This window comes from Neofelis nebulosa, chromosome 8 (genome assembly GCF_028018385.1).
Source record: "Neofelis nebulosa isolate mNeoNeb1 chromosome 8, mNeoNeb1.pri, whole genome shotgun sequence".
Lineage (NCBI taxonomy): Eukaryota > Metazoa > Chordata > Mammalia > Carnivora > Felidae > Neofelis > Neofelis nebulosa.
Genome location: NC_080789.1, coordinates 122,306,935 through 122,330,582, shown reverse-complemented (window position 1 = coordinate 122,330,582; position 23,648 = coordinate 122,306,935). Strand labels below are relative to the sequence as shown.

Sequence of the window (23,648 nt, the reverse complement as noted above, 5' to 3'; positions counted from 1 at the left end):
TAAAGCACTGCTTTCCCTCTTAAATAATTCTTAAATAATTCTTAAATTTATTTCTCTCCATTCCTATCATTTCTGCTATTTCTGAGAGCTGGAATCAAATATAAAGCAACCTATAAGATTCGAAGTTAACAATTTCCTTCTCTAGTGTCAAACTGGTCAGTGGGTCACCGCTGACTTGTAGTATTTCTCAAGATGTGCACTGAATTCTATGGGGGAAGAAAGAGGTTTTGTGGTCAAATAAATCTAAGAGTCACTGAGCTCCACAAAGCAAAATTTTGTTTTATTCTGTGACTCTTCAGGACTTTTAACATACTCACGGGCATCATGGATTTCTGATAGGAATGTAATTTATAGAGATTTTCAAGTATGTTTAACCAGCCAAACTTTTTTTTTTTTAAGTGGGAGGAGGGTGTAAGTTAAAACACTAATACCTGAAAGAAAAAAAAAAAAAAAAAGAAGTCAAATTCATAGAAGTAGAGAGTAAAAAAAGTGGCCACTAGGGGGTGGAGGATGGGGGAAATAGAAAAAGGTTGGTAAAAGGGCACAAACTTTCAGTTAGTAGATAAATAAGGTCTGAGAGTCTAATGTATAACATGATAACTATATTGTATTATATACTGAATATATATATATATATATATATATATATATATATATATAATATATGAATATATGAAGTTTGCTAAGAGAGTAGAACTTAAATGTTCTCATCCCCCTCCCAAAAGAGGTAAATACGTTGAGGTGATGGACGTGTTCATTAACTTGATAGAAGGAGATCTTTTCACAATGTACATGTGTGTCAAATCATATACAGAACACTTTAAATATCTTACAATTTTTATTCGGCAGTTATATCTCGATAAAGCTGAAAAAAAAACCCACTATTGCCTGGGAGTTAGTTCAATCTCTCTCTCCTATTGCAATAGTCTTGAATAAAGTCTTCTTTTAAAACTAAGCACTACTGGGGTGCCTGGTTGGCTCAGTCAGGTGAGTATCTGACTTCGGCTCAAGGCATGATCTCACAGGTGGTGAGTTCGAGCCCCGCACCAGGCTCTCTGCTGTCAGTGCAGAGCCTGCTTCAGGTCCTCTGTCCTCCCCTCTCTCTGCCCCTCCCCTCTCATGCTCTCAACCTCTCAAAAATAAATAAAACATTAAAAAATAATCATAAGCACTATTAACCACCTCATAGTACATAAGTACATTTCTCCAAACATGGTTCAATGTGACTCTGGTCCATGGAACGAGAATTAAAAACCTCAAGAAAGATAAAGCCCTCTTGGACTTCATCGCTGCCTACAACTCCAACCTCAAATCCTTCTACCTTAGATCTTAAGTTTCAACACTATGTTTTTGCAATTCTACGTATAAACCATGCTGCTTGCCTCTATTCTCCACTCAGGCGCTCTTCTAGGCAGGAGTTTCTCTTCACTCGCTTTCTTGTCTAGATAACGCTTACTTCAGTATTCAGTTCCAGGATCATTTCTTCCAGAAATGTAAGAGAAAAATATGACGTGTGTTTCAGATGCAGTAAGAGAGTTAGTTTGCTCCCTTTCCCTTTTGTCGCCTTTCAGCCCAACCCTTAAATTTAGGAGTAGTGAGGGAAGTCCACAAACGAAGGCAATGTTGGCACTGACGGTCTAGTTGAAACCCAGCTAGGGGATGGGAAGAGAACTCCCTTCCAGCTCTCAGAGCCCATCATTTCCACATAAGAAGCATGAATGCATAAGGATGTTGCTCCAAGCCATCCATACACACGCTCAGCTCATTTAAGCAAATGTGAAGAGACCATGTCCTTCATTTCCAGTTAAGCCTGTCATTTAATCCGTTATGAATCTTTATGTTGCAAGTACAGAAAAACGCAACTCATATTGGTTTAAACAAAAAAACACACTGGCGTGTAAAAGATAAGTCTGGAGGTAGACTAATGCCCTTTTTGTTTTTTTAATGTGTATTTATTGTTGAGAGAGTGTGAGAGAGCAAGCAGGGGAGGGGCAGAGAGAGAGGGAGACAGGGATTCTGAAGCAGGCTCCAGGTTTTGAGCTGTCAGCACAGAGCCCGAGCCAGAGCTCGAACCCACGAACCGTGAGATCCTGACCTGAGCAGAAGTCAGACGCTTAACTGACTGAGTCATCAGGTATCCTAATGTCTTTTTAAGGCTAAAAACAACTAAAACAGAAAATTCTTTCAAGAAAACATACAGAAAACACACACCCAGGGGTGCCTGGGTGGCTCAGTCGGTTGAGCTTCCGACTTCCACTCAGGTCATGATCTCACGGTTCGCGGGTTCGAGCCCTGCGACGGGCTCTGTGTTGACAGCTCGGAGCCTGGACCCTACCTCGGATCTGTCTCCCCCTCTCTCTCTGCCCCTCCCCCGTTCATGCTCTGTCTCTTTCTTTCTCTCAAAAATAAATGCACATTAAACAATTAAAGAAATTATGATTAAGATTTGGGTTGTCAAGGTCCTAACTTCCGTTTTGCACAGTGGGTGTGAGGACGTTTGTTACAGTATTGAAAATGTAATAAATACACAAGCAAGCACACTTAGTTGGAGGCAGGGCTAGAACTAGAACAAAAATTTCTGATCCTAGAGTTCTAGACTCCCACAAAAGAGAAAAGCTGTTGTCACCAGGGGTTTGGGCTCCTGGTCCAATACGTCCTCCTCCCCTGTAACAGGAAGAAGGTGCCAGTGGCTTTGTAAGCTGTGCTTAGGCAGGCGGATACAATAAACACTCCTATTTCTTTCTCTCTCTTTGTAGAGAACAAATTTAAACAGAATAGCCATTCCCAAATATACTAGATTGACGGAATAAAATCAACGAACCAAGAACAACCAATAATGAGTGCAATTCTCATTTCACTGGTAATTGAGAATTTGCAAATCCTCGATAATTGACGTAAGCATGAATAGTTAACACAATGTAGTAATAAAGGAGCTATCTGATTAAGAAGCTAAATCTGAGGTCACATTTTGACAAGTTAGACTGGGAACAGGTGAGGCTGAGGCTTCCTTCATTCATTCTCATTCATTCATTTCTTTCTTTCATTCAATCTCCAATGAATACGATCTTGAAACAATGTATCACGTGATATGTGAGACTCACCTACACCAAAGAAATATGTATTTTTTTTTTCGCCCTAGCTCTTCACTGATGTGACCAGGGATTCGGTGGAAGTGGAGGTAAAAACCAAGTGTGAGATCTATGGGAAATTTTTTTCTCCTTCAGATCATGTTTAAAATTTTCTCCTAATGGTTGGTCAGTATCAGACTAAAGCTGTAGTTCCTCAGGTAAAGTAACACGGAGCCCGGTAATCATTTGTGGGGGCACGTGGCTGGCTCAGCCGGAAGAGTATGCAACTCCTGACCTCAGGGTTGTGAGTTCAAACCCTACACTGGGTGTAAAGATTACTGAAAAGATCAAAATAAAATAAAATAAAATAAAATAAAATAAAATAAAAGGACTCCCCTCTCCTTTCATTGATTGAGCTCCTCTTCTAAAGTCCTTAAAAATAATTGTTTGTGCATTTGACCAATATAGAGAGCCAAGCTAAATCACACAAGGACAATGAATTCTTAGAAACAGCTGTTTGACACCTTTGTCCACCTTCTTCCCTCTCCATAGGTTTACTCTTCGGGAAAACTTGTCTTAAATTTCCATTTAACTCTTTTTCTTTAAGGGTAAAACTGAAAAGTAGGTTTCTTAATACGGTGTTGAGCTGACAATGGTGTGGAAATTAAATATTTTCCCGTAAACAAAAGCATCAAGCACTGCAAAAGTCAGAGCATTGTTGTTTCCTTTTTGATCATGTTCAGCTTAACCAGAGAAAGAAAAATGCCAGTGTGATGGCCGTGTCCAGCGTTCCACGTCAAGTTGTCGCTAATGTTCTAGAAATTACTGGATAATTGCCCTGTGATCAGCTTCATTCTGGTCATGTAGACTTGGTCGTGTACTGCTTGGGTCATAGTGGCCCTGTGCCCATCAAAGACTCTGAAGTCCAGGCTGGAAACCTGAATCAGCACAGAAGAAAGTGTGCAAACAAAGGTAATACGATTCATGGTTTGGAAAGTGGCTAATCTGGCAGCAGAGAGACGTAAGTGAGGCAATTATCCTAACATTCTTTAGAGACACCGATGGGATCTTGGCAGGTCAAGATAAGTAGGTAAGGGGTAAAGGATAGGGAATGACGAATTCAACATTAAAGATGTGAATTTAGGGGCACCTGCATGGCTCAGTTGGGTAAATGTCTGACTCTTGATTTCGGCTCAGGTCTCGATCTCAGACTCAGGTGTTCAAGCCCCACACTGGGCTTCATACTGGGCGCGGAGCCTACTTAAAAAAAATAATAAAGACGTTGAACTTAAGTTGTTAACAGGACGTCCAGTTGCAGCATTAGAGTGGGAAAGGCAGAACTGGTACTACAGGAGGTAACATTAGGACTTAAGTAAGCAAATCATCGGAATAGAGATCACTGAGGCTATGAAAGACACCAGGTAGATCTGAAGGGTGAGTACCCGATCTCAGTCCCTCAGCAAATTATAATAATTGCACAGGTACCTGCAAATCCCCTCCCCCACCATACTTAGAAGCTTCATCATCAGGACTCCTTCACAGACAACAACAACAGAGCGCACGCGCACACACACACACACACACACACACACACTCCAGAGTGCACGAGGTTTTAGGGAAAGAAGATGTATCTTGGTTATAAAATGTCCGTGTTGGGAAGGAAAGGCTTTTCCCCTACCCTCTTAGGGTCTGTGACTGACACTGACAAACTGACAAAAGAGAAAAGCATGCAGGTTTTATCTGATGTTAATATTTCTGTGTTCAAAGAGGTCTTCGTACAAAAGAAATGAAGAGTCAGAGAAGTACATACTGAGAGTGTATATACCATTTTAACAAAGAGTGAGAAATCGAGGAGATGCGACAAGACAAAGGAAAACAGGGTTTGGGCTAGAGGCAAGAAATTGGGGGAAAGTGTCTCAGAAGTATCAGGGGGAAATTGATGAAAGATAAGGGTTATTTTAGTAGGGTTTTGGCACAAGTTCATTTCAGCATCGATCCCCTGACTTGGGTAATAAGACTGTTCTTCTCCTTCTGTCATGGGGAGGGCACCTTTCTCATGGGACATTTCTGCCTTACTTCTGGGTAGAAAGGAGGAGGGCAGACAGCCCATCCTGCATCTGCCATTTCTAAACTGCCTTCAGCTCAAAACAATCGATATGCTACAGTGGCATTTGGGGGGTAATATGTTCTGACCCCATTGTTTGCCAACCCTGGCTTAGCCAATTTTGTGAAATAGAACATAAATACATCAAGATTTTAGCACATGTGTACCACGTACACCACAATATGAGAGACATATATACTGAAACCAGAAGTATTCATTACTATACTATAGTATTTATTTCATAGTTAATTCCTTCAGAACTGCACCATCCTGCCAAGCTAGAACTATCCTAAGCACTTCGGGAGATGAGAAAATGAAGCAGAAATCCAACTCTCAGTGATCATGTTTCACAGTAAGGGAAATTAGATAGAGATATATATAAACGATGAATATTAATAAGCCTAAGACAGGGTAGAAAGTCATGTCATGAGACAGGAACACAAAATGCTATTCTAGACGGGAGACGGAGGCTCAGGTGCTTAGGACAGCTCGATGAAGGACAAGACAACTAAACTGGTCCTTGAACGGTAGTAGGATTTGGAACGTAGAGGTAAGGGAGGGGGCTGTCACTAACGAAAGGAGCAAGGGCACACAGCTGGGGAAATGTAGCTTGCGGGTGGGGAAAAGCAAGTGTTTGGTTTGAGCCAAGGGCAGGACTGACTGAAAAGAGTGGAGAATTTTAAGACCGGAAATGTTGACTTCATTCAGGTCATGACGGCCTCCACGATCATGTCCTGAGGAGTCTGCAGTGATTCTGAAGCCAGGAGAGATCTTCTCAAGGTTCAGCAGTAGGGGAGGCACAATCATAGCTGTATTCCAGGAAGATGAAATGGCAACTGTCAGATGGAAGGCGGTAGAAAGCCGGGAGGGGAGTAGAAATGAGGCTCTGTCCAATTAAGATGCAGGGATGATATGTCATATAGAGAATCATTGTCAACACGTCATCATGCAGCTATGCTTTATTTAAAATGGTGATGTTTTCAAAGTTGGACGACAGGTAATTTTCTCTGTCCTAATACGGATTTTAGCCTAAGGATATTTTTTTTAAAGTTAAGTTACTCTTAAAAATCAAGCATGTTCATAGAGTAACTCTGCCAAAACAAAGGACACCATGGGAGAATCGCACATGGCAACGTCAACTATTTTCAAAGAGCAGAGGGAACAATTTTCAACCCTTCAATCCAATGGCACAGTCAGGACACATTAGGGTTTGTTTTTCAGTTGTAGCACTCTGTTCCCAACAACGGTAACTGAAAGAGAACAACAATCAAAACTGATCTTTATTCAACACCGCAATCAATGGCAAATGATGTTAACTGGATAGGTATTTGGTTCTATGGAAGTATCTATGTAAGTATATAAGGGCTAAGTCGGAGGTAATATTAGGCAACACAGCCACAGACTTTTAAGAGTATTCCAATATTGGCTGTTAAAACTCTCAAAAGGATTCAACCTGATGCCTCCAACTGACCCGTGATACATTTATAGCTAATGAAGAAAAATGAGACTTTGAGAGTATCTGGTGTCCTTCACACTTGGAGTCTTGGCTCATTAAATCATTCACCTTTGTTCTTTGCCCTTCATGACACTCGTGATCAAATAGGGAGAGAAACATTAACCACATAAAAACATGCAAGTAAATACATGTTTATAAATGGCAGTAAGTACCCTGCAAGTTTAAGAACTGAGCGTCATGAGAATGAGGAGATGAATGGACGTAGGAAATCGGAGAAAGCTTCTCAAAGAAAGTGGTAGTTAAACCGAAATAGAAGTTAGCCAGGAAAAGAGGAGCAGCATTTCACAGTAGGACAGAATCTCAGGTCTGGTTGACGGTAATACTTTACACAGAAATTACATGACCCTAGTATACATTCTTTTGCACCTAGAGGTATGACATAAAAATACTATAGATCATCTAACAATATGTGAGAATGTTATTCATTAAATCTAAATAGCGATTTGCAAAACTATGGTTATAAACTATTTGGCTTGGGGCAATATATTTTCATGTCTTATGAAATTATTAATTCTCATTAAATGCTAATGATCCTTACTGTGAAGATTAGAGCTAATTAACTACTCCTTGCACGAACATTAATTTATTAGTTACTCGTGATGAATCCCGTAAATGTTTCTGTGTTCATTGGCCAAATGTGGACCAGATACCAACACCACTAAGAACACACAGAAACAAACGCATTGGAAAATAAACACTGCCACTGTTAGATAATAAAGTTGCAAAACAGATGGGCAACAGGGATAAATGGTATGATATATTAAGTAGTCATCCAACTAACATTAGTCGGGTGACCAAACGTGTTATTTCCATAGTTACAGGCATTGATGTAACAGGACCCTCTGGTGGGCAGGGTTACCTCATCGCTGTTTCAGAATCAAAACTAGAAACAATGGGGGCGCCTGGGTGGCGCAGTCGGTTAAGCGGCCGACTTCAGCCAGGTCACGATCTCGCGGTCCGTGAGTTCGAGCCCCGCGTCAGGCTCTGGGCTGATGGCTCGGAGCCTGGAGCCTGTTTCCGATTCTGTGTCTCCCTCTCTCTCTGCCCCTCCCCCGTTCATGCTCTGTCTCTCTCTGTCCTAAAAATAAGTAAAAAAAAAAAAAAAAAAAAAACTAGAAACAATGGAAGTCTTTGGCATCAAGTTCCTTGACTTAAATACGAACATTAGGCAGTACTGTTCTTGCAGACTTGTCACAACCAGGAAGATTTCAAACAAAGAAAACCAGAAAAAGAAACACCAAGTCATCATTGGCGGAAATAAAGAGGAAAATGTGAGTGGTTCTCAAAGTGTGATCCAGCTATCAGCAGGATCAGCATCACATGTCAATTGGTTATAAGTGCAAGTTATATGTTCCCCACGTTGGCTACTGAACCAGAAAGGCTCAGGGTAAGACCCTGCCATCTGTAGTCTAAGCAGATGATTCTGATGCACGCTGAAGCAAGTTTTCTTTTTTTTTTCTTTTTTTTTTAAACGTTTATTTTATTTTTGAGACAGAGAGAGACAGAGCATGAACAGGGGAGGAGCAGAGAGAGAGGGAGACACAGAATCCGAAACAGGCTCCAGGCTCTGAGCTGTCAGCACAGAGCCCGACGCGGGGCTCGAACCCACGGACCGTGAGATCATGACCTGAGCCGAAGTCGGACGCTTAACCGACCAAGCCACCCAGGCGCCCCTGAAGCAAGTTTTCTTAAGGCTTGTTTTAAAACAGGGACTCAAGGGGCCCCTGGGTGGCTCAGATGGTTAAGCGTCCGACTTCAGCTCAGGTCATGATCCCACCGCTCATGAGTTTGAGCCCCGTGTCGGGTTCTGTGCTGGCAGCTCAGAGCCTGGAGCCTGCTTCGGATTCTGGGTCTCCCTCTCTCTGGCCCTCCCTCAACTGCGTTCTATCTCTCTCTCTCTCAAAAATAAACATTAAAAAAAAATTCCTAAAACAAGGACTCAAAAGATAACATCAATTTTAGCAGCTTTCTAAAAGTTATTTTCTTTTATTTCTTTTAACGCAGAGCAAATTAAAGCCATGTAACAGCCTATCATTTACAGCCACTAATTCCAGAATTTAGCAAGAAATTTTAACTGTTAAACTTTGAATAACTTGAAGTTGGAATATTTCAAGTTTGTTGTAGATTTAAAATTCTGAGGATTGTAGAGGTTTGTGCTATCATAAATGTTTTTAGTTAGCACAACTTTAAATTCCATGGTACAAACAATATGACATTTATACAAGAAATGTATTATATTTTCATTTGCAAACTTTTGTATATTTTAATATATCTTCCATGGGGAACATTAAAGTTAATAGTTGCTTCTTTTTAGGAGACCCGATTATAGAACATAATATTCACATTACAAAGAGATCATCTTTGGCTTTAGAAATGTAGTTTAGGGGCGCCTGGGTGGCTCAGTTGGTTGAGCATCCGACTTCGGCTCAGGTCATGATCTCGCGGTCTGTGGGTTCGAGCCCCGCGTCGGGCTCTGTGCTGACAGCTCAGAGCCTGGAGCCTGTTTCAGATTCTGTGTCTCCCTCTTCCTCTGACCCTCCCCTGTTCATGCTCTCTCTCTGTCTCAAAAATAAATAAATGTTAAAAAAAAAAATTAAAAAAAAAAAAAAGAAATGTAGTTTATGTCACTTAAAAATAAATCTATTCAGGAGCGCCTGGGTGGCTCAGTCGGTTGAGCGTCAGACTTTGGCTCAGGTCACTATCTCGCAGTTTGTGAGTTCGAGCCCTGTGTCGGGCTCTGTGCTGACAGCCTGGAGCCTGCTTTGGATTCTGTGTCCCCTTCTCTCTATGCCCCTCCCCCACTTGTGCTCTGTCTCTCTTTATCAAAAGTAAATAAATGTAAAAAAAATTTTTTTAACAAACCTATTCAAACATCCATTTATGATAAAAACTCAACAAGGTGAGTATAGAAGGAATGTACCTCAACATGATAAGGGCCATATATGATGAGCTATCATCATACTCAATGGTGAAAAGCGGAAAGATTTTCCTCTAAGACTGGAACAAGACAAGGATGCCCACTCTGGTGAGAGTTGGCCTTTTATACAACATGCCATTGAAATGCCCTAGCCACGGTGATTAGGCAAGAAAAAGAAATAAAAGGCATCCAATTTGAAAAGAAAGAAGTAAATCTGTCACTATTTTCAAATGGCATAATACTATACATAGAAAACTCTAAAGCCTCCACCAAAAAAACTGCTGGAACTAATAAATGAATTCAGTAAAAATGCAGGATATCACAAAAGTAACATACAGAAATTGGTTGCACTTGTACACACTAATAACAAGATCCCAGAAAGATAAATTCAGAAAATAATCCTATTTATAATTGCATCGAAAAGAATAAAACACTTTGGAATAAACTTAACAAAGGAGTTGACAGACCTATATTCTGAAAACTAGAAGTCACTGATGAAAGAAGTTGAAGACAACACAAATAAATGGAAAGAGATTCTGTGCTTCCAGATTGGAAGAATTAACGCTAAAATGGCAATACTACCCAAAGCAATCTTTAGATTCAATACAATCCCAATCAAAAGTCCCCTGGCATTTTTCATAGAGATAGAACAAGCAATCCTCAAATTTGTGTGGAACCCCAAAAGACCCTGAATAGCCAAAGTAATCTTGAGAAAGAAAAAAAAAGCTGGAGATATCACACTCCCTGATTTCAAACTATATTACAAAGCTACAGTAATAAAAACAGTATGGTACTGGCACAAAAACAGACACATAGAGCAATAGAAGAGAGAACACAGAAAAAAAAGAAAGAAAACCCATGCATATATGGTCAATTAATCAATGGCAAAGGAGGCAAGGATATACAATGGAGAAAATACACTCTCTTCAATAAATAGTGTTCGTAAAACTGGACAGAAACTGCGACAGAATGAAACTAGGCCAGTATCTCACACCATACACAAAAATAAATTCAAAATGGATTAAAAACTTGAATGTAAAACCTGCATCCATAAAACTCCTAGAAGAAAACATAGGTAGTAAACTCCCGGACATCAGTCTTAGCAGTATTGTTTTGAACCAGTCTCCTCAGGCAAGCGCAACAAACACTAAAATAAACCAACAGGACTACATCAAACTAAAAAGTTTTTGCACAGTGAAGAAAACTATCGACAGAACCAAACAGCAACTTACTGAATGGGAGAAGATAGTTGCAAATCATAAATCTGATAAGGGGTTTACATCCAAAATATATATAAAGAACTTATATAAGAGAAAAAAATAACCTAACTAAAAAATGGGCAGAGGACTTGAATAGATATTTTTCCAAAAAAAAAAAACAAAAAAAACCCAAAACATATAATAAGTCAACAGGCACATGAAAAGGTGCTCAGCATCGCCAAGCATCAGAAAAATGCAAATCAAAACCACAATGAGATATCGCCTCACACCTGTCAGATTGGCTATTATCAAAAAGACAAAAAATAACAAGTATTGGTGAAAATGTGGAGAAAAGGGAACCCTCATACATTGTTGACGGGAATATAAAGTAGTCACTATGCAAAACAGTATGGAGGTTCCTCAAAAAAATTACCACACAATCCACCAATTCCACTTCTGGGTATTTATCTGAAGAAATAAAAAACACCAAGTCAAAAAGCTACATGCACCCCTCTGTTCATTGCTGCATTTTTGACAAAAGCCAAGATATGCAGGCACTGTAGGTGTCCATCCATAAATGAATGGGTAAGGAAGATGAGGTATATACACACAATGGAATATCACTCAGCCATAAAACAGAGTGAAATCTTGCCATTTGGGGCAGCATGGAAGGGTCTAGAGGGTTATGCGAAGTGAAATAAGTCAGACAGAGAAAGACAAACACCATATGATTTCTTTATACGTGGAAGCTAAAAACCAAAACAAATGAATAAACAAAACAGAAATAGACTCATCGGTACAGGAAACTGTTGGTTCTGGAAAGAAGAGGGGTTGGGGAACAGACAAACTAGGTGATGAGGATTAAGAGGTACAAACTTCAGGGATAAAATAAATAAGTCATGGGTTGTAATGTACAGCTTAGGGAATACAGTCAATAATATTATGATAACTTTGGGGACAGATGGTAACTAGACATTATGAGGATCATTTCATAATGTATAAAAATGTTGAATCTCTATGATGTACACCTGAAATTAATAGGATATTGTATATCCATTATACATCACGTAAAATAAAGATCCCAGGAAAAGAATAATCAAAAAATAATAAAACCTCTGAGGAGTACTAGGACTGATTTTTCCAAAAATTGATTATTTGCCTGGCTTTTCCACTCCAATAAAATTATCTAGTTTTAACAACAAAAAAGGTACTAATAAATAAATAAACTTATTTATAAAAATTAAGTATATATATAATTTTTCCGATATAGATCTAACAATTAACTCAATCATATTAAAATATGAACCAAATACACCAATTTGTGAGGGTGTAAGTATTCTCTGACCATATAACATACCATTTCCTAATAACTGAGTGGAAGCCCTTTGGAACCTCTCCCGAGTGTATAATGAATGCCTTTCTCACTGAGCACGGTCTGATTTCCTGTCAGAAGATTTTGTCTAATCTTCCTTCAGTTTCACACACTGCACTTTTAGAGGTCTCCGAATGCTGTGAACAGTCAATTAAATAAACGAAAACATTTTAATTAAACCTACATGTGAAAAGTTGAAAGAAGCATCTTGGAGCAGACCTTGCTCTGGTGCCAAAGGCAGTTCTTTGAGGAAGCGTATGAGGCAGTGTTTTGAGTCACTGGGAATTAATATAATAACCGATCAACCATGGGACATAAATAAGAACTCCCCACGTCCAGGGAAGTGTGGCAGGGAAGGATGGGTTAAGACAGCCTTGCAGGGGCAGTTAAGACAGCCATATTAATTCTAGAAGAGTTGGATGAATGAAATGCTAGAGGAAGAGACTACCTATTCTTTCTATTACGAAAGTCTCAAGGATTCCCCAGCAAGAAGAAGGAGCTACAGTGTTATCGACACACTTGACATAACTGTAATAGGAATTAGGATTTCTTCCTGGTGAAGACCCGGAGATAAGAGCTCGGAAAAAGTTCTCACTTGGTATATGTGTAATGACGCTCTTTTTTCTATGTATGTCTGCTATAACGAAATTAAGGAATACGCCTACTTAAAGGGAAGGTAATTTACAAGTGAACTGAGCTCTGCACTGTGCAGTTCCCCGACTAGATGAGCAGGGATAGTACTATTTACCGTTCGCGGTGTTGAGGAGAGTCAATGATACCGTGTACCTAAAGCACGTGGCATAGGGTGAGAGCTCAGTGAGGGCGTGCACAGCATCATGGCCAAGACATCATCAAATCAACCACCTCACCTCTGCCAACATGCGCTTTGTATTTGGGATATTTTATTCCCAAGCTCTGACAATGTTAGTATCACATAAATCTTCCAGAATCCCAACTCAACATTAGTACCAAACCTAACGTGCATTTTAATCTCCGCTTGACTACAGACAGCATGAAATTAAACTAGCTTTAACACTGTTCCTCTTCAACCATGGTACCGTTTCAAAAATTTCTCTGAGTAAGTATTAATAACTCTTTAATCGAGAAAAATCAACTCCTGCCTTCACTCTTAAATAATCAGATGTTTCCTATTAATTACGAGATTATTTTATTTAATTAATTTATCTTTTTTTGGCAGTGGGGAGAATGCACACGCGTGCAGCCACTCTGGTAAACAGTGTGGAGGTTCCTCAAAAAGTTAAAAATAGAACTATCCTATGACCCAGCCACTGCACTACGAGGTATTTACCCAAAGAATACAAAATTACTAATTCAAAGGGATACCTACACCCCAATGTTTATAGCAGCACCATGTACAATAGTCAAATTATGGAAAGAGCCAACATTTCCATCGACTGATGAATGGAAAAGAAGATGTGGTAAATATACACCATGGAATATTACTCAGCCATCAAAAATAATGACATCTTGCCATTTGCAACAACATGGATGGAACTACAGGGTCTTAGGCTAAGCAAAACAAGTCAGAGAAAGACAAATACCATATGATTTCACTCATGTGTGGAGTTTAAGAAATAAAACAAATGATCATAGGGGAGAAAAAGGGAGAGGCAAACTAAGAAAGAGACTCTTCACTATACAGAACAAACTGATGGTTACCAGAGGGGAGGTGGTTGGGGCCGGGGAGGGGGGGGGTGGTGGTGCAGAACAGGTTAAACAGGTGACAGGGATTAAGGAATGCACTTGTGATGAGCACCAGGTGTTATATGTAAGTGTTGAATCACTAAATTGTACCAATGAAACTAATTACACTCTATGTTAACGAACTGGGATTTAAATAAAAACTTAAAAAAAAAAATTACCAGAGAATTTGAGGGATGAAAGTGGAATGATCTAGACCAAACATTCATGGTATAAGGCACAGAGTGGATAAGAGGCATAAGGGCATGTCCATGACTCTACAAGTTAGCACATGACTGGACTGGCTCAAGGCTCCTGATCAAACATCATGCTACCTTCGTTATCACGGACTCATCACATAGTCTCAGCTACACAAAACAGCTCCCCACGGACCGTATTAAATAGCATACTACCAAGGACTGTCCAGGCTTTCCTTCCTAACAAACACTTTTACACAAAACACTTAATCCTCTCAGTTTCTCACGAATCACCGAGAGACCAAAAACACTTACTTAGGTATTTTAGTTGAAATGATAGTCATACAAAAGAGTTAAGAAGTGTTCAGTTACTAAGTCACTGAGTATATCTGAGGCATTAAAATTATACACATTGTACGGGAATATTTACTTTAACATTCACGTGCTTTACTGAGAATTCTGAGTACTACATCAACTCATTGACTTCGACTCCAAAAAGGTAATTGTAAGACATAATTGTATTTTTTTTTTTACCAACGACCTAGTTAATGTTCCAAAAGAATTTAAAATGAATATTGTGATGTTTATCCAAAACAATCATTCCCACGCTCATCTTCCAGTATCTAAAGTACCTGCCCTCCTTTTCCTAAAGTAAATTTACATTTGGTTTTGATAACAGATTTTTTTTCAGCCTGGCATTTGATAAGCTTATCAATTTAAGATAAAAACTCAAACTCCAATTTCACAAACTGGCTAGAAAATTCAGTGACAATTCTAGGGACAATACAAATACCACAATTATCAGCTTTTTTTTGTACCTTCTCCAATTCTTTGTTCCTTCATGCATAAATGAAAAGAATTCTTTTGATTTACAACATCCATTTCAGCAATCAGTTTCCTTTGTAAAGGAGTCCATCAGCCATATCGCCTGTTACTTCTTTGAGTAAATTTCAACTTCAAAATCTATCCAATCCATAGCAGAAGCTTCGGTGGTAGGATCTTTCTTGTTCTCAATTGTTTCTTAATTCTCTCTCTTATCTAAACTTCTCTACTTTGCTTAAATGGAAAACAAAAGTGAACCTATCTAAGCTTGAAGGATAACAGCCAGTTATAAAACCGCCACTGTCACTATGATTATTCTCTAACCTTTACTCTCCAGGTTCAAAACCAAACCAAACAAAACAAAAAAACTTCAGATTTTCTAAATTCCTTACATGTCATTACTCTATTAAAAAAAAAAAAACAAAAAAAAAACAAACACACAAAACCTGGAAAGTTACTATTTTGGTTCTTAAGATGATGAAGAAAGTAGAACCAAGTCGAGTAAAAAGCAAACAAAATCAAAGAAACCAATAAAATCAAGAAAGGACTAAAGACAAGCAATCAAGTCTAACATTTCCAGAGAAGATTCATTCTCAAATATTTTTCTTAGTTTCATCTTTATTTATGTCAAAGTTCAGAGCGATATGGATATTTTAAAATTTTTATTAAAAAAAATTTTTTTAATGCTTATTTCTGAGAGATAGAGACAAGCATGAGCGGGAGAGGGGCAGAAAGAGGGAGACAGAATCAGGAGCAGGCTCCAGGCTCCGCACAGAGCCTGATGCAGGGCTCGAACCCGCGAACCACGAGATCATGACCTGAGCTGAAGTCAGATGCTCAACTGACTGAGCCACCCAGGAGACCCTGGATATTTTTAAAGCAACATCTCGTTTTCTTACATTCACACTATGATGTGTTTACAGAAAAGCGGAGAGTAAAATAAGGGTATGAAAAAAGTAATTTCTAAAATTCTTTAAATTTCAATTACACTTGAAACTTTATAAGGAGTTTTACTTCTCATTCTGGGATCTCACTCTGTGGGGATACCATTCCTCAGCCTTTTGGCTTTCTTCTAGTTTATAGTAACTATGTAACTCAAAATAACTTTTATAGTGTGCCATTCCTTGACTTTGTTTGCTGTTCTTAATATTGTTACTTGACTTCTTCCTGTGGAAAATTAATTTCCCACCCACCCACCCCACCAAACAAAGCCTCTTCCCTCCTCCCAATAAAGTTAGAGCATCACGATGGGGTGCCTGCGTGGCTCAGTCAGTTAAGCCTCTGACTTCAGCTCAGGTCATGATCTCACCGTTTGTGAGTTCGAGCCCTGCATCGGGCTCTGTGCTGACAGCTCGGGGGCTGGAGCCTGCTTCGGATTCTGTCTTTCCCTCTCTCTCTGCCCCTCCACTGCTCATACTCTGTCTCTCTGTCTCTATGCCTCTCAAAAATAAACATTAAAAAATATTTAAAGTTATGGCATAATGAGTCAACCTTCTATGATTCATTATTCTGATCACAAATCTACATAACTAAGCCACACCAGGTTCTATGATAACTTTCCCCCAGGTATTTCCTTGCGTGGATTGCTCTATAACTACCTGAGTCATGCACACACATCTCCAAATCAACCAAACCTCCAGCCTTCTGAAGAGCTGGGGAGAGGTAGTTGCCCCGCGCTGTGAGGACAGAGAGGTGACCTGGGAATCCAGTTGTAAAGTCCTTCAAACAATTCTCCGAATGCTACTATACGCCCTCGTCTCCTTGAGGTTTCAGCTTCCGCCGAATTCCTGTGGCTTTCTGGAGTTCTTAGAGAAGCTGGCTCTCCACCCACAGTCTTGGGTTTCAACCTTAGTCATACTGCTAACTCAGGTGTCACTCGCCTGCTTTCCCAATCTTTGTTGACATCTTTTGTCTGCTGTCATTTCCTCCCTCTCCTTTGTTCTTGTGGGTTTGTTCCTTTTTAATCCTTTGATATCCTTTCAGTGTGGTTTACAGAGGGAACACAAATAAATGCATCTGTCCAATTCACCATGATTAACCGGAAGTATTGGTACTGATTATTTCTAAAGCATGATTTTCTACTTTTTTTAACATAATCACACCCATTTCTCTTTGTCCATTCCAAGTTGTCTGTAGGCAAGTCTGAAGAGCTAATTGGATTCTTTTTTTTTAAGTGGAGGCAACATTCAGTCCTAAGTAAAACTGTAAAGTAGATGAAATTCATGTTCAATGTTTTTAGCCTCCCCCATTCTTTTGCCATTTTCCCCACTTGATGGCACCCTTCTCCAAGATCCATTATCTTCATGTTTTGTCTTTCACTCCCTCCCTCCCCCTGCTCTTCTCTTTCTTTCTCCCTCTCATTCTCTCTCCCTGTCTCTCTATCTCTCTCCTCTTTCACTCACTCCAAGAAAATAGATCTATGGGCAGGAGAGAAACAAATGAACTTATTCATACTAGGGTGTAAATGATTGACATCATTAAGAGCTGTGTCCCAGGGCATTAATACAATGAAAACTCCTGGACTAAAATTAAGGTAAACTGAAATTTCCAAAGATAAATTTTGGAAATTCTCTCCGGAAGCAGGAATGTGTTGCGAGAGGAGTGGAGTACAGGGAAAAATGAGAGAAGGGGCAGAGAAAGTGAAATATGAAGGACCAACAAGGAAAATAGATTGGTGATAATTCAAGAGATAATTCAAGAGAGAATTTCATATTTTTCTTCCCATATATGCAAATCCAGAAGGAGCCAGAATAAAAAAAAATTAAGAAAACAAAATTCCATACATTGCAGAAACCGTAACAGGAGACATGACACTGTGAAGGTACAAATACCATGAAAATTCTTCAGTATTCCATGAAAAAAATTATAAAATAAAAGAGTCCCAAATTCAACACATACCCCTACCTAATTAATGTTAACAAGTGACCTGAGTTTTCTGGTTAGTGATGTCAGTGGCTAGAAAAGTCAGGTTTTGGATCAGGAAACCGTGTTTTTTATGGACTACTCCAGAGCAAATAATAAAGGAAAAGAAGCCAGTGTTTCCCAGAAAGATAGCATTGTATTTGACATAAGCAAGAAATCCTCGTGACTACTGGACATTATTATGGGACCTTTCCATCCGTTATCCTAAGGCAAGTGGCTAGCACAAGCACAGAAACTGAAGCAGGATGCCCTTGCTTTAAAAAAAAAAAAAAAAAAGAAAGAAAGAAAAGAAGGGGCTCCTGGGTGGCTTAATCAGTTGAGCGTCCAACTCTTGATATCAGTTCAGGTCATGACCCCAGGGTCGTGAGATCGAGCCCTGCATCAGGCCCTGTGCTGTATATGGAGGCTGCTTGAGATTCTCTCTTTCTGCCCTTTTCCATTGCTCGTGCTCTCTCTCTCTCTAAATAATAAAAAAAAAAAATTTAATTAAAAAAAAAAAAAGAAAAGAAAACAACAACCAACCAACCACCTAACTATGCATCTTTAAGTATGTTTGGATTTCCTTGAAGAGGAATTTTTATTTACTCATCAGTAAAATGAAGAGATGGGCCTAGATCTGTGGTTACCAATGTCACTAGGCGAAGCCACACTTTTCTGTCATTAAATCTCCACCAATTGAGAGAAAATGGTGAGGTTGTCATGAAGCCAACTTTACCCAATCCAAACACCAGGTCTTTACTCTGAGAGTGTGTCCCATCGTGCATGAAACAGTGATGAAAATAGCTGTTTGCTTTTCCTTCTCCTTCTTCTCCCCTCCCAACTCTTCCTTCTTCCCTTCAACTCCTTCTTTGGATTGTTTTTTCTTTTTTTTAACATTTATTCATTTTTGAGAGACATAGAGAGACAGGGCGTGAGCGGGGGAGGGGCAGAGAGAGAGGGAGACACAGAATGCGAAGCAGGCTCCAGCCCCCGAGCTGTCAGCACAGAGCCCGATGCGGGGCTTGAACCCACGAACTGCGAGATCATGCCCTGAGCTGAAGTCAGATGCTTAACCAACTGAGCCACCTAGGCACCCCTGGATTGTTCTTATCACCAGAATTTAAGATTTGATGGATTTCTATTGGTCACCAACATTTAAAAAATGAAAACCACCTACTGTTCAATGATATATATCTAAAGCTTCTTCCAATATCAATGCAAATTAATTCCAAATGGCCCTCTAGGTTTTTTTTGCACCAGCAGATCTCAACAGATCTCTTAGTTCTTTTAAACCTGGGTCTTTTTCTTACATTGTTATACCTTTTGGTTGGTGTATATTTAAATTATGAAAGAAAAAAAAATTTAATTTTTTTTTAATAGGCTCCATGCCCAACATGGGGCTTGAACTCACAACCCCAAGATTGAGGGTCACATGCTCAACCAACTGAACCAGCCAGATGCCTCCAAAAAGTAATTTAAAATGCAACAAGTACTCAACTGAAGGTCAACTGTGGTAGGTAGTTTTAGGGCTCACCTACACACCCGGTGATGGCAGCCTACAGGACTCATCGTGAAGATCAAATTATACAGTAAGCACCTTGGCTACTTGTATGCTATAAACTAATGACGATAGCATTAATGGGTCTCTCAGGTGTTTTGTTCATTCTCTCCTCCAGATTCAGAAAATGTCAACTGTCCATATTAAAAAATAAGAACAATAATTACGTGAAACGGCTTTGGTATAAAAATGTTCAAAACTATGATGCTCTCACCTCGGTTTTGTCCATCTTTTGTTGGACATAGACCTAGAGCTCACGTGGGAATTCCAGTAAGTTCTCACTGGCTAGATACTTCAAGCAAATACCAATGGGGGCTGGCAACCCCAGGGTCAGTGCCTGACAAGGACACATGTTTTATAATTTTTGATCATAACGATCACTTTTACTCTAAAAGAACTAGATAAGGATTCAGAGACTGAAACTCCTGTCTTAGCTCTGCATTTCACTTTGGAACCTCACCTCTTTGTGCCCTCGGTGTCTCGCCTCTAAGTGGGGAGAAGAATATCTCGTTTGATATCTCTAATAATAACTCATGACACTCTGGTGAGGGAGCGGAGTCCAGAAAATCCTTTGAAAACTACGAAGCAGTATAAAAATACTTAAATGTTTGCTCCAATTCAATAAATATTTACTGCTTTGCCACTTCCAGAAACATCCTTACTTGTGTATAGCATCCAAGTGAAATACCATAGAGTACTACAAGTTTCCTTTCATGTACAATGACTAACTTTTCTATTTTCTACCAGTGGCCTTTACACAAAAGTCTGTGCCTTCTAAAAATGGCTCCATGAAGCAATTTCTTTGTGATGGTTAATTAAAGGCTCTGTTAACTTGGGAAGGCCACCAAAATTTCTTCTCAAACTTTTCCAAGAGATTAATTTTCCTATACTCGCTGTTCCGTTTACAGGAAGAAATCAAATGATTTCAAGATCCACAAAACCAAACAAACAGCAGACAGCAATTTGTTTGAATTAGCAGCTACAAATCCATTAGCAGCCAAACATAGGGACCTCCACCAGTGGTTTTCCCAGTATTTCAAATATGAGAACTCTACCATTTTTGTAAAACTTTATTTATTTTGAGAGAGAGAGAGAGAGAGAGAGAGAGAGAGAGAGAGGAAGGAGAGTGGGGGAGGGGCAGGGACAGAGAATCCCAAGCAGGCTCCACACTGTCAAAACTGGTCAAAACTGGTCCCAGGGGGAAAAAAAAAGCAAAAAACAAAAAAACAAAAAAAACCCCAAAACTGGTCCCAGGTCCAAGTTCAAGGAAAGGAGAAAGAGAATACCTTTTGATAGGTAGGAGTGGCAAGATTATATGGCAAAAATGCTTGTGGAATGAGAGAGATTGCTGTGGCCGTCTTTGGAAATAATCCAGCACATATCCTCAAATGAAATTTTTAGATAATATAAACTACACACACGATATTTGGAAAAGTGAAAATAGCACCTCAACAATAGTTTAACAGGGAAATAAAAGGGAAATAATTCATAAAATCTGTATTTCAATATGTATATGCTTAGCTATGACCTACACTAAAAGATCTAACAAAGCAGTTAAGATTCTTACATTGACTTAGAGGTGAAGTTTTGATTTAAGAAAAGATACGAAGTCATTCCATAAGAGAGAGAAACCAAATGAACAGAGATACAAGAGGACCCTAGAACAACAACAAAAATGTGAGGGTAAGTAGTAACACATCAGGGTTTTTTGCTCATAATAAGGAAAAATAATCAAGATAAATTAGAGGGGAAATATAATATTTTCAAAAATGATCTGGGCCTTATCTGTAAAGCATAAGATCAAAATAATTCCCTATGTGACTACAGAAAATATATCAACTATTTTAAAATCCTACCACAGGTCAAAGCAGATATTCAGTTTCCAATACTTAAGAATAAAAAACTTTGGAGATCACATCTTTCAATACCCATACAGAATATCAGATGGGTTTTTAAGAAGTAAACCAAAAGGACTGTAGAAACTATACATGTCAGAGAAATATCAGAGCAAAACTGAAAAGTGGTAGGTAATCCTCAAATAAATAAGTTTAAAATGTGATTTTCACATCATTAATTTATTTCACTACCAAAAAATTGAATACAGTTGACTCATGAACTCCTGAACAACTTGAGTGTTACAGGCACAAACCCCCCCCCAACACCTCCCACCATGTAGCTGAAAATCCAAATATAACTGTTCACCCCCGAAACTTTACTAATATCCTCCTGTTGATCGGAAGCCTTACTGATAACATAAACAGTGAAATAGCACATTTTGTATGTTATATGTATTATATACTGTATTCTTACAATACAGAAAATGTGATTAAACAAATCATAAGGAAAAGAAACACTTAACAGCACCGTACTGTGTTTACTGGGGAAAAATCTGCAAGTGAGTGGACCCACGTAGTTCAAACCCACATAGGTCAAGGGCCAACTATATATGGAAGGGCAACAATATGAAACATTTTTAAATAATATTTATTCAAATTTAGTGTGATTCCTGCATTTCACGTGCCTCTTAATATTATTCGATTTCTTAGTCTGGTAAAGGGATTCTCAAATCTTCTTAGTTATGTAATGTGATGGATCTCTTTGCTTTTGCAGTAACTGTGCTGACTGCATTAATACCCTTTTCAACTAACTATGCGCAGCAAAGCTGGGACTGGGGTGAATAGTAAGGCATTCACTTGGGGCATAAAAGGTAAAGGGCTTCTTAGATATAAACTCTGTAATCAAGACAAACAATATGCAATCTACTAAAGCCTCTAATGAATGCCAAAACCACCTATCCATGAACAAAGAAACAGAACCTTAAATATGCACAGTCTCTACAGAGTGACTAAGGTTTTCGGTAATTCTGACACAATATCATGCCATTTAACAATCCCTCTCCATATGGTTTCCCTTCCTCTCCGTTTTTATTTGTCCTTATTTGTCCTTCCCTTCCCCTATGTTCATCTGCTAAGTTTCTCAAATGTCACATATGAGAACAAACTGAGGGTTATGGAGAGGGTGTGGTTGGGGGGGCTGGGGCAAACGGGTGACGGGCATTAAGGAGGGCACTTTTGGGGATGAGCACTGGGTGTCATTATGTAAGAGATGAATCACTGGGTTCTACTCCCGAAGCCAAGACTACACTGCATGTTAACTAACTTGAAAATTTAAAAAAAAAAATCAAAAAAAGAATCCTTCTCCATAATGACTTCTCCCTACATTATGAGCCTTTTGGGGTAGCTTCTTACAAAACTGTTCAGTAATACTTTGTACTGATGGGCTACTGATTTGCACTTGTATGAAAGGTCTACCGACATATTCGCAGCAGGATGCTGGTTCAGTGTATCTTTTTATATTCTAGCAAGACATGGGAAAAGTTTTCATGGTGCGGAACTGGATCGAAGCCTTTGGGGACATCAAGCATGGCTGGCCCCTTCTGCTAAGTGCCAGCGGTACCCCCACATAGCAAATCCTCCTGTCGACCCCAAATGCCTCACATTTCCAAACTCGCTGGCACTGAGCGAGCACTGCCCTGAGCGAGAACAACTGAAGAGGTAACGTCAAGATGTGAGTCAAATGAGCACAGGCTGCACGTACGTGTGTTTTGAAAATTGCCCTCGGATACACATCCACGGTTGATTTGAACTTTAATTAAAGTCACACTTGAAGGCTCTCTGGGGCTTTTAAAAATTAAAGAGCTTTTAAGATACAATCCTGCATGCCCTGCTTTAAAAACCAGACAATGATAAATGCTTAAAGCCGAAGCAACCACAACGCTAATCACAACGCTCTACTGAGAGCTCTCCAAAGGAAGAGACACAGTAACTATACTGTCACTCCTCGCTTTCGTTTAGCCACTAAATGCAATTAAGGGTTATTATGTTTTATTTAGTCATGGTTTTACCTTTTGTTGTTGTTGTTCCAAATTTTGGCTTTTAAATGTTGGTAGTATATCGGTGCATCTCAATAAATTATTTCTATTGCATTAATTCACAATAGCCATCAACTCTTGATGTCCGAAAGTCCATTTGTTGGGGGAGGGGGGGGTGGTGGGAAAGGTAAGATTTATGGGAAGGAATGTCCCAAACCCCCAACCCCCATACATTAAAAAAGAATCCTAAAACATCATGGATTTTGCTGGGGTTACCAATTCTGAAAGCGCATATAAACCCTAGGCTTTTTGTTGTTTTGTTTTGTTTGGGCAATAGCAAAATCTAACCAGTATCAAATCAGATCGACTGAAAGGAGTTTCAGGTGCCCGTGTGAGTCCTTCTTTACATCTTAATGGTGTGA

The 23,648-nt window shown here is 39.3% G+C and overlaps 2 protein-coding genes across 2 annotated transcripts in view; one reads left to right on the top strand and one right to left on the bottom strand.

Moving 5' to 3' along the window:
* LOC131483916 (uncharacterized) overlaps positions 1-23,648 on the bottom strand; it is a 103,336-nt gene that overhangs the window by 35,669 nt on the left and 44,019 nt on the right. The window lies entirely within an intron of this gene.
* Positions 1-23,648, top strand: part of LOC131483917 (L-lactate dehydrogenase A chain-like) — an 86,659-nt gene that overhangs the window by 49,946 nt on the left and 13,065 nt on the right. The window contains 2 exon segments of the mRNA XM_058682270.1: positions 20,264-20,417; positions 22,717-22,807. Coding sequence (XP_058538253.1) covers positions 20,264-20,417; positions 22,717-22,807 — 245 coding nt within the window.